The 11,886-nt window shown below is 44.2% G+C and overlaps 1 protein-coding gene across 1 annotated transcript in view; it reads right to left on the reverse strand.

Annotated features, from left to right (window-relative positions):
- Nucleotides 1-2,674: 2,674 nt before the first annotated feature.
- The window catches only part of LOC104836990 (glutathione S-transferase theta-1), an 11,454-nt gene continuing 2,242 nt past the window's right edge, over nt 2,675-11,886 (reverse strand). The window contains exons 2-5 of the mRNA XM_010575832.1: nt 7,761-7,848; nt 6,508-6,658; nt 4,112-4,288; nt 2,675-3,066 (exon numbers count right to left, since the gene is read on the reverse strand). Coding sequence (XP_010574134.1) covers nt 2,866-3,066; nt 4,112-4,288; nt 6,508-6,658; nt 7,761-7,848 — 617 coding nt within the window. The 3' untranslated portion in view covers nt 2,675-2,865. The remainder of the gene's footprint in view (nt 3,067-4,111; nt 4,289-6,507; nt 6,659-7,760; nt 7,849-11,886) is intronic.

Consider the following 11,886-nt stretch of genomic DNA (forward strand, 5'->3'; position numbering starts at 1 on the left):
AGCAAAGGTTATGAGCCCGCTAGATTAAAAGGTCATCTCATTTAAGACACAGCACTGTTGTGAAAATTGGCCCTGTATAATGTGACATTTTGGTTTTCTACAGTTCTAGGCAATCCTAATGAAAACTGATGGAATTGCTCATTTTTTTGATGGGGTCATTGCTTGGCCTTCACTTCTGCTAATGACAATACTGACACGAGGAGCAGTGTGTATAAACCAGCCAGCAATAAGGCTGGAAAAAAGATTTCTAGGAGAGAGCTTGTGAAGACAGAGACCCAACCAGAGAGGGGACAGGGCACGGCAGGCTGGCGGGGGGTGGCTGCTTGCAGTGGTAAGCAGTAATACAGATGCTCCCTTCAAATCCAGGAAAGCAGCAGAAGAAATAACCCAGGAAAACTGTTAGATTCTAGGGTTAATTTACAGAAAGATATCATCTTATAAAGAGAACAGATGATCCTGAGTTTGTCACCGAAATGAAGGCAGTGGGGGTGTTCAGCCACCTTGCAAACCCCGGGTGCAAGCCCACCACTGCCTGATTGCTGAGAGTCATTGCCTCCAAGTAAGATGCCATTTAGGCTCCATTTTTCTATTTCTCTTTCATTCCTTCAAATACTAAAAATATCTTCCAAGGCCAAAACCCCCACATGACAAGAAGCCAGCATATCAGGCAGCCTCCAAAAGGAAAAGAGAAGATTCAAGTATCAGATGTCAGCAATTACAACAGGACACGGGGCTGTCACGAACATCTTTAATGATATGCGTTGTCCTTCGCTTGTGATCGTTCACCATGTGAATGGCAGATTGTTCATGACCTCCCAGAGTTTTTAAACTAAAGACATTTGTTTTATTGTTTCTGTCTTGGAGAGGGTGATTAAAATGCTTGTAGGGGGATGAACATACAACCAAGAGAAGACAGCACAGCAGCAAGTGCTCTCAAACATGCTCAGCCTTTGGAAAATCATGGTGGCTTTTTTCCCTCCTGCAGACATTTGCATGTGTCATCACCCACTTAGCAATTCCACTCTCAAAATTATCAAAAGAATCAACGACTTCCCACTTAAAATTTAACTCAGTTGTAGACAATATTTTGTAAATAAAACATCAGTAAAAACATACTATTTGGCTAATGTTTAGGAAGAAAAGAAGGGTGGGAATGAACATGTGCCTGTTTGTAATATTTTTGGTTCATGAAAAGAGAGGGCTTTCAGTTAGGTCTCTTGTCTTTGTAGAGAACATAATTACAAAACAAGTTTTCCTGCTAATGCAAGCTGAAGTATATAATAGAGTCCTCTTTCCAAACAGGGAATTTAAAGATCTCCCTAGGCTCTGGACTAAATCAGTAGTACCTAGAACTGAAACCTTAGTGAAAAACATCACCAGAACACATCTGGTTTTAGAGAACTTAACAGCAGAAACATCACAGCCAAGACATGGTAGTACTGGAAAGAAAAGAAGCTATTTGATTAGCGAGAGAAGCTATTCCTGAATTATTTACTCATTTTGTCTTATTCTTTCCAGGAAGAGTTCTTGGGCAAGGATTTCAGGGTAAGGTTCAAGGGCAACAACTATTTATGAATGGAAATATGCACAGATATATAACCCACCAGTTTCTGCATCCTTTACAATTTGTGATTTTCAACTGAAGAAACTAGAAATGGTTGGATTCTCTCAGTTTTACCTCATAAATTGTGCTGCAGTACAGAAGGGGTTTGTATTTGAGCTACAGCTAACCAGAAATAAACACAGCCAAGGAAGAGCCCAAGAGCTCCAAAACAACTCTCTGCCCTTTTATTGTGATGCAAATGTTGCTCAATGCACAAAATCTCTCTTATTACTTCAGCTGCACAGGGTGACTTACTTGGTGAACTTCCATCCAAAACAGTCTCAGAAAAGCACATCTAGATTTATTCCCCCTCTGCATTTTCTAGAAGAAATGTGGATTGCTATTACAGTATTATCGCAGAAAAAAAAAAATTTATTGCTGTTATATTCTCTTTCAAGAAATCACTGTGAATGCATTCTTTCAGTGTATTCCCTATATAACATCAACAGAGTAGGTAGGCAGTTATTCGAAGGCTGTGGCCACCCTCAGCTTTTTGAAGTTGCTTAGTCTTTACCGCACAAATCTCCAAGAACAGCCCCTGCCACATGTGTACTGGCAGACCGAGCACCAACAAAACCCAGGCTTTCAGAAATTGAGAGTAGTGGTTAGACTGAAGAATTAACAAAGATTCACAGTTGTAGATGAATATGAAGAAACTTTTCACAGGAACCTAAAGGCAAATAGAAGTGTGGAATGTACATGGACAGCAAGATACCTCAGCAATAAGAAATTTAAAAGAAAAAATAAAAATTCAGTGTCTTTTTTTCACTTTTGAGACTGCCTGTAGTTTTGTGCTGTACTTGTCTATGCAGACATGTGCTGGGAAAATGAGGATCAGGCACATTTTGCAGTGCTTGTCACTTGAGAAGGAGCTGCAAATGTTAAAAACACATGAAAACAATGATCCTCATCCTATACAGTTCTCTTAATGTTCCCAGTTTGTAGGCTGGCTCCAATTTTGCCAGGAAATACCATTCGTGTCTCTACCATCTCTGAGAAGACTGACGCTGAAATAAAACCCAGATGCACATGTTAAGTGACCTGTAGGGCCTCAGCCTTCTGTATAAAATTAATGTTTCAGGTCTTAAACCTTCCCCAGCTACCACCCCCAAAGATACAGGAAAGGCCTGGCGGGGGGGAAACACCCTGCAATTTTGCAATTTCTGTGTTAGAATTACAGTGCTCTTTCCAGTTACATGTAGAACTGGAGGTCAGAGAAGAAATTAAAAAAAAAGGGCAGGAAAAATGTAAGATAGGTTAATTCATTTCAACATCTTCATCAACATAGGTGCCAGATGCTCTTTCAGCTGTGGATCAATTTGAATGTTGGTCAGTTCTTTGATATTGAGGATCATCTCATGGGCTTGGAAGAAAAGCTCCTTCCCCACAGCATCCTCCACCCGCCTGCGCCACTCCATCAGCCTAGGTCTGTCTTCAAAGATGTCACAACCAACTCCAACAGGCTGCAGAAAGGGGGAGAGAGCAACAAGTGAGGCATTGGGCAGTCACTTCTTCACCAAGACAACAGGCACCAAAAGTCTACCTGCAGGTACAGGTAGAGGAAAAAAAAAATGAAGAAGAGCTCATAAAGGAGCACTAGGAAGGAGGAAAAAATCCTCTGGTCGGGTGTATCTATCTGGGGTACACAGAAGCTAGCCTATATTTAAAGGGCACTTACAAGTCAATTCCTGAGTGCCAGAACAGCTGTTAGGAGCAGCAGAGATGACTACGGCTTCCTGGGAGTGATTTTCAGCTACAGCATTGAAGACATGGAGGACTGACAGTTCTAGGGACAACTGTACAGTCCACAGTATGGAGTGCTATATTATATAGCAAAACCACAACACAAAATGCTAAGCGTTTAATTGAACTGATGTCTTAATTGACATAATCTATCCCCCTTCTACTTTCTGCCTGTGCCACTCTCTGGAACACACTGCTGTAGAGAAGCAGAACTGCTATTTTTCAGTCTCTGGGATATAGAACTGGGAGAAAGAATCACTTCTGGGCTGCAGGATCCAGGCCCTGATGGTCTGGCAGAGAACAACCAGTTTGTAGCGGACTTAATTTCATTGCCTCCATCTGAGATTCAGTCTTGCATCTTCCAGACATGACTTGGGCAAGTACCATGTGAAGAAGAATATTCTTGTATGATAAAAATATTCCTATATCCTTTTCTTATTTCATCAGACCTGTCTGCTATTGCTTCTCACTTTTATATATTACCTCCTTCTCTGGAGGTTAAAAATAAAGTCCCAATAAAGGATGAAGGAGAAGTATTGTTAGAGAAAAGAAACAAAAGGGATCTGTTGCTGCCAGCTTTTTAATTTTTTTAACTGGTTTTCTGAACCCACTCCCATATTCTCCTCATTGTCTTAGGCTAGTTCTGTTGAGATATGCCCTCATTCCTCTTTCTAGTGAAGTGTTACCACATGCTGCACCCCTCCCTGCCCAGGAGCATCTGTTTTCCCTTGTGCTGAGACTTCCTTACCACCCTCCAGCACTCACTTGCATCAGCTCCACAATGGCCACAAGGTCTGCCAGAGAGATCTCGCTCCCGATGATAAAAGCCTTGTCCTGCAGAAACCTCTCCTCAAATTGCTTCAGGGAAGTGGACAGCCCCTCCATAACCTCCTGGAGCTTCTCAGAGGGCAGCGGCTGCCCTGTGAAGAGGGGAATCAGCACCTGAGGAGAGAAGAGACTTAAGAGTACAGTCATCCATCTTCTCATGGATCTGGTGGGAGTCGTTTACATTACACCCCATGAACTACTTATGATCATCAGTGATCCTGCAGCAAAGCTGCAGGAGGGGATGATGCTAGAGCTTCACAGGCTGCTACAGTTCCAAGTAGCTCATGGACAGAGAGCACAGAAGCAGTCCTAAGTGGCTGATCTGCCCTGACAGTAACCTCCGGCTAAGGGGCAGCAACATGGAGAACGCAATCAAGGATTCATCTTGTTTTGTGCCTGGCAGTTGTGCCCTCCCGCTCCACCTTGGTGGGTTACAAAAGAAAAACGGGCAACAGCTCCAGGGAAGACAAACGTCTGCCACAGTCACCCCTGCTATGTCCTCCGGTTTCAACAGCCTGCCCACCAGCCACCCGTGCTATCCACCCTGTTGTGTAACTGGGTGCTGGAGGCAAGCAGACAGGCAGGCAGCTGCCTGTCCTGCAGTGTGATGGAAAGGAGGACACAGTGGTGGCTGTGGCAGGGAGCGTAGGAGGGACTGGAATGCATCAACACTGGCTGGAGAGGCAGGAAATGCATGACAGTAGCCAGTGAGGCTGGAAGTGGGCAAGTACCATTTTTACACCAGCCTTTCTGTGGCCTCCCAAGCATCATTTTTTAAATCACTAGAATTTTTTTCCAGAACAATCATATAAGCACAGTCCTTGTCTCCACAGACTTGCGGGCACAGGAGGTAGTTGCCTTTCTGTGAGACTTGTCACCATTCACAGAGGCGTATGCACTGTCAGAGCCCGCAGTGCTTCACAATTACGCTGCCTCCACCTACCACAGCTAAAGAAATACAGTTTATTTAGAGAAGCAAAATTAAAGATATAAATTTCCGTCAGTGGGAACGGACTGGATTTCTACTTACTGCTAGCATATTCAACAATTCAAATTGGGATTGCTTAATCCAAGCCAGGATTTTTGCCAAATACATGTGGAATCTATTAAATCAGAAAATTCATGGCCAGTTCTCTTCCTAAGTGGTTCCAATTATGCATGATGGGGTTGCCAGGTATAATCACTTGAAACAGCATCTTCATCCTTTTCTGTATCTCAAGGTAGTCTACCTTCTCCCATGTCTAGCTAATATGCCTTCTGTTACATAGTGGCTTTATATGCTTCCCTATTCTCAATTATTCTGAGGACCTTTTCTGTATCTGGGTTATCTAAGCAGCAGCAGCAATGAGTTGGATTTCTTTCCCTTGGAGCACTGCAATAACAGCCTGCAGAAACTGGAAGAAACTGCTTCTTGTATGAATCTGACTCATATTTGAATTGCTTCTCTGTGCCCTCTAGCCAAGAATTCAAATGTCAATAAATCAAAAAAGCTAAATGAGTCCTGATATGCTTTGTTAGGCACAAACAAGGACAAACTTTACACAGGAAGAGTGAAGTTCTTACCTGCTTACTGGCAACCCTGATTTCATCTGAAATTCCACACCACAGCTGTACTTGCAGGACTGTATTTGCACCTGGGTCTCTCCAAGAATAGTTGCATTAACGGTCTGGTGAGTTAGCTTGAAATAGGGGTCCAGCAAAATCATCTGATACTAAATGATTTTCTGTTGCAGGGTGATTCTGGTAATTTTGCCTAAATGTAAATTGATCTGACCACACTCAATAAAGAAATTCTGCCATTCTCTCTCTGTCTCTATTCTGTCTATCCCTGAGCCCATTTCAGAGAAGTACCTAAGTGTGCTGGAAGCAGAAGGCTCCTTCTGGATTTCCACCCTGATGAGGCCACAGGGACTTGCTGTATGAAGAACACAAGCCTTTCCAGCAATGAAGCACATGCTCGCCAAAGAAGCAAAACTTCTGCCTATGTGCACACTCTGCACAGCTGTGCAGTGAGGGGGAGGCCCTTGGAGGCAATATCCAATCTGTTATATATTTGTTCACAAATCCAGGCAATGGAAGTCTGTTGGGCTTTGAGACCTTCTGTACGAGACCTACTTTAAGGAAAAAACCAAAATGACCAAAGCTGCTTTTGCCAGATCCTGACATTGAGCAATTAGGAACAGCTCCCTCTCTGACAGCTCCTCTCAGCTAGGAATGGCCTAGGTTTGTTATTTCAGCATGACAAACTCTTTCTGAACTGGGGCTGTTCAAATGCTTAGTATTCTGCCAGGAAAACATCACTTTATTTGCATTTTAATATTGAGTCTCCTTACCTTGATCCACATGGTCTTAGGAGCATTAGCCCGGATGTTAGCATGATGCCATGAGAGGTATTCATCTACCTGGGCCCGTTTTTGTATGTCTGCTGGGTACCAGTGGTCGGGAGTTTTGTACTTTCGACTCAGATACAGCAGAATGGCAGTGCTGCTCAGACATTAACAAGAGAGAAGAAAGTGGTCAGGGAGTCATGATGCAGAATGCTTTTGCCTAAGCTCTCTCTCTCCTGCCCCTTCTGAACTTGCTGCTTCCACTAAAAAGCATTCCAATCAGGATTTCCAATGGAGTCTACGGACCATATAGAGGCATCTAATTCATGTTGACATCAGAGATGGCACTTAATCACCTTACTCCCGTGAAAACTTTAACCTGCTGGAAAATCACAGCACTGTTCTGTAGTGCAGAGTACTGCTGGACAGTACCGGGGGTAAACAAAAAATAAACCTCCATAATCATCTATCAGTAATGTTAACCTCACTTGTTCCTCGACTGTTCTGACCCATGTCTGCGAGACCTGCGTATGTTTATGTGCCTGTGTACTAAATGAAACTCCCTAATGGGTTATGTTGCCTTTTCATCAGATCTGCCTCTAGCCTGCAGCTTCCACTGAAGTCAGTGGAAGTCCCAAGAAGGAGAGCCTACAGAATCTTTTTGCGTTTGTCCAGATGTTTATACTTTCACTAATTGGCAGGAGAAGTCAGATGGAAAAATATCTTAGTCATGTGGAACAATATGTAGGCTGTTAATACAAAAAGAGATGCCACAGAAAATCCTGTGCAGACAAAACAGAAGAAAATGCAGACCCTCCTACTATGCTGATACTACTATAGTTCAATGATGTCAGTATTATGACACCATTAACCAGTCTCCATATTAATCTTATAATGTAAACCCTAAATTTTATCAAGTAGGTGTTTGCTTGGCCTTTATGACTAATTCAGATAAACAGAATTTTTTCCTAGCATAAAAAGGATTTTTATAAGCTTTAAACATTTCCCAGAAATGTTTACAATCCCATTTTGAGGTAAGTGCATTCAGGGTAAGATCAAGAAGTTAAGTCAGCTGATTTGTTTATATTCTGAAAGATAATTCAAACAGAAAATGGAGACAGAGAAAATGAGGTTATACTATTAAAAATAACCAACACGTTCATAAATTCTGTGATCCTTAATCATTTAGCAGGAATGACATCTCCTAAATGCTGCACAGATTACTGGTACCCAAGGAAGTCTAAGGACTGAGTTCTTACCATTCTGCTAGGGTGAAGTCTCCGTCCTTTAGTGCTGGTACTTTCTTCAAGAGGCTGACTTTGCTAGCTCCTTCACTGTTTGATGGGCCTAAGAACATGAACAGACAAGTCAGAGGTTAGAAGTGTACCTGCCAGTGAATGATAAATCAAATACCTGTAGCCAACTGGACAATCAGTGAACTGTATTAGGTTTTCCCTATATGGCGATATTTCACAATTAAAAGGTAATGAAATTCAAGAGTCAGTGTAAAAGCTATCTGCAGAGGGAGGTCAGCTCAGGCCAGGCACGTGGCATGGAGCAGTTCACATTTCTATACAGGAATTCTATTGCTTGACTCAGGTACCAGTAACACTTGCAAAACTTACTGAAAAAAATCACTCCCTGAGAGGCACTGACATACCACAATGAAGGTACTGGTATTGAAAACACTATTGCAGATAACCAGGAACAGCTGACTTGACTTGAGAACAGTGTGTCCTGTGGCTTTAGAGACAGGGGGCAGGGGAGACAGAAGTTAGGGTGAAGACAACTGAGTACCTAAAAAATACTTAATATTTGACAAGGAAGCAAGGTCTGGAAAAGTTGAGTTTGCATGCAGAGCATCCTCATGAGGGCAGACAGTTGCTATTCCTACTCCTGTTCCCACAGGCAACACCAAAACAAAGTAATCTTCCTGCAGTTTGTAAATGTGGCTGACTAGCTAGGATGGAGTCATGATGGAAAGCAACTGAAAAGCCTTGTGCCCACAAAGACCACTGCAGTGGCTAATTAATCAAAGAGAACCCAGCTGGTTTACAGACACACAGAGCAAAATCTTTTCCCTGTTTGTTTGTCTCTGAAGAGCAGAGGGAATTAAGCATTTACAAAGAAAGTAAATGCTGTCAACAGAGCTGATCCCCCAGCAGACACGCAGTTGAGGATGTTTCCAGAGTTTTTGCTGGGATGGGAAAAACATGAATGCCAGCAATACAACAGTAGACTCATGAAATAATTCACTCTGCCATGGTGGACATTCGCTAGGGGCAGGGAAGCTCAAACACCTCTACCCTGCATTACGACTGGCTCTGTGCTACTCCTGGCTCTGCATGTCAACCTACCTCTGTCAGGAAAATGCAGGAGGAAGACACTATCCCGTAAGAGTTTAAACTCCACAGTCCCTTGGAGTTTGGAGGCATTAACAGCTGACTATCTAATCAGGTCTTCAGTTTCCTGCTGCAGGCACTGGACTTGCCAGTCAGCAGTTAAACGCTAGGGAATTGTACAGAAGTCCAGGAACACCTACGTAAGAAAAGGTGCGAGGAGTTTGTTTGCTTTGCTTGTTTTACGTGCTCTCTAGGAAACATGACATATAGGGTGCAAATCCTGATCAAATCAGCATGATCAGCAGGAGATCTCGTACAAAAATACCTTTGTTAAAAAAAAAAAAAGTAAGGGCCGTTAACTAAGGGACAGTGATCTACATTCCCAAGAACTATTTGCCCCCATTCAGGAGGTAGTGGCAATGTCTGCTTTACTGGACAAACGTGCAGCAGGAAATAGTCTCTAAGAAATAAAACCAGCCTTTGGACTATCACATTTATTTGCAGTTGGCTTTGGGAAGAGGTGGGAGAAAGGAAGGTTGCTGCATTACAAATTACAGGCTACTTTCCCAATATTGATTTCACATAATGAGACAAATCAGGCAGAGCAAACATTACCACCCTAGCTTCTACCTTGTTTCTTCTTTGAGAAGTCCTTTTTAAATTTCTGGCGTAAGTAGCTTCATCAGAGACTAAGGCTGACATCCATCTGCGGTCTGAAGGGATTCAAGCCCGTGTCTTCCATCTCACTGGGAAATATCTCTGCCTACCTGCAGTGATGGTGGCCTCCAGCTTAGCTGGGTAAGAGGTTCCACATGCACAGCAGAACCAGGCAGCATTGTCAGGAGAGGTAGGAAGAAAGTGCTTCTTAAGAATATGAGCCAGACAGAAAGTGCAAGTTAAGCCTAATAATTGAATTTTAATATAAAAAAAAAATCCCCAAAAAACAAGCCCCGCTTGCCAGCAGACAAAGTATAAGGACAAGGTGCCTTACACCCATGATTTATATCATAAAAACAGTGAAGCAAATTTGTGTAAATCTACTATAATGCAAGGCGCTGCTCTGGGAAGCTGCTTGGTCCTGTGCTTTTAGAAGGGCTCCAAAGGCCAGTGGTCATCACACACCCAGCTCTGGTGAGATCTGTAGAGTTCAGGTGGTCCTTGGAAAAACGCAGCAGAAAGTTGCAAGTCAATAATGCTTACAACTAATGATCAGTCAATTCTCAGACCTAGCTGTCTGGTTGTTCTGCTGTCTGTGTTTATTATCCAAGGTAGTGGGCAACTGAGAAACAATATGAGAAGTAAGCAGCGGGTGAGGGCAGCCTGAATCAGATTTCAGCCTGCTTTCATTGTGCAGCAGTCCTAGCAGGAATACAGAACATATTAGCACCCTGATGGGACTAACATGTCATCACAGCAGGTTGAACAGTAGGTCAGTGTCTGTTACACAGACTGTACCGCAGCCCAGAGATGGCACCTTATTTGCTTTGGCTCGTACAAGGTCTTTACATACATACATAAAAGACCTGTGCTGAGACTCCACCACTGAGCTGCAAACTGATAAAAGCCTCGGTATGAACACTAACTCCAGGTTGCTTCATTGGGACCGACTGCTTATTGTATTAAAATACAGACCAATATTTGTATTTGCCGTTTAGCAGAGTTTAAGCTTATGCCTCTCTTCCAGCAAGCAGAGCTGGCCTTTCTGCCTAGTGGTATTAGGTGGCCTATCTTTATCATTCCTGTGATGTTGACTTGACTTACGGTGCTGTTTAACATCAGTTGCATCTGGTGCAATTAGTTCTCGATGTCCCCCAAGGATATATATATACACACACTGTGTGTATTGCTGGGCTTTGAGGAGTAACTTCAATAAGCAGAGTGTACACTGTCAAAAAGCAGGGCAGGCTGCACACAGGAGGCATTATTAAGCATAAGTCATAGTGCAGGGAAAGACATTTACCGGTGGGTAAAAAGAGCAGTGGAAAAGATTTCACAGAAGTAGAAAGGAAAAAAAAGTCAGTCTATTTGCCAATCACGTCCCTGCTTAATCATCTCCCCAGCCAAGGATTTCCAAGTACTATGCTTTGCCTTAGGCAAAAAAATAACAATTTACTAGGAAAATGCAATATGTAAATAGGCAACAGTCATCTTGTACAGTTGGACAAGTCTGAACAGCTGAGTGTTTCTGCTAAGTACACAGTTCCCAGAGCACTCCTCGGCTGTCACTGTGACTAATTTGCTAGAAATGGCTGGAGGAACATTCCTTGGGGATCCACAAAAATAGATGTGGCACAGCTATGAGTCCGCTCTGGGAATAAGAGCTGCACGGTCAAACCATTGTATTCAGGCCCCTCGGCAGCGCATGCATTTAAAAATCACTCAGGTTACCAGAGGAGCTAGCCCTTCCCTCCCAATGGGCCAAGCCGAGCTTCCAGGGGCTGGGGGCAGATTCCGCTCCGATGGACAAGTCTGGGCAGGCTTGACCTGTTCACCCTCCCCAGGCAGGATAGGACCCTGTCCTGAGAGGTCACCAGGGTGAGACCACAGATAAGCCTCCTCTGAGCTCTGCACCCCTGCATCCCCCTCACAAATAGGTGATGTCCCGCTTCCACTAGCTCTAGCATTTTGCTAGCTTCCAGGGTTCAAGCACGTCCTCCTTCGGCTGAGGCTGAGCCTCCCCAGGGAGGGGACCCTTGCAGCGCTATTCATCTGGAACAGTCCAAACCGGCTCAATAGTCAATTCCCAGAGAACCAGCAGCAGCCCGGGGCAGGAGAGTGAAAGGAGGCGGCGGGACCCTCTTCAGGGAGCCGAGCCGGAGGGCTGAGGGCCCGGCACCCCTGCACGCTTCTGCTCCTCTGTCAGGGAGGCGAAGGGGCTCCTCTGGGGGCCGTGAAAGCACCCCCCCCCCCCAAAAAAAACCACACATACCCAACGGGCTGCGGGATCCGGGACCGGAGCGACGGGCCCTTCTGCCTTAAAGGTCGCGGCCGGGGCCCAGCGCGGCGCTCGGCCCTGCCAACGGCCGGGGGCTCAGCCCGGCCC

Source organism: Haliaeetus leucocephalus, unplaced genomic scaffold (genome assembly GCF_000737465.1).
Source record: "Haliaeetus leucocephalus isolate CR32 unplaced genomic scaffold, Haliaeetus_leucocephalus-4.0 Scaffold13, whole genome shotgun sequence".
NCBI classification, from domain to species: domain Eukaryota; kingdom Metazoa; phylum Chordata; class Aves; order Accipitriformes; family Accipitridae; genus Haliaeetus; species Haliaeetus leucocephalus.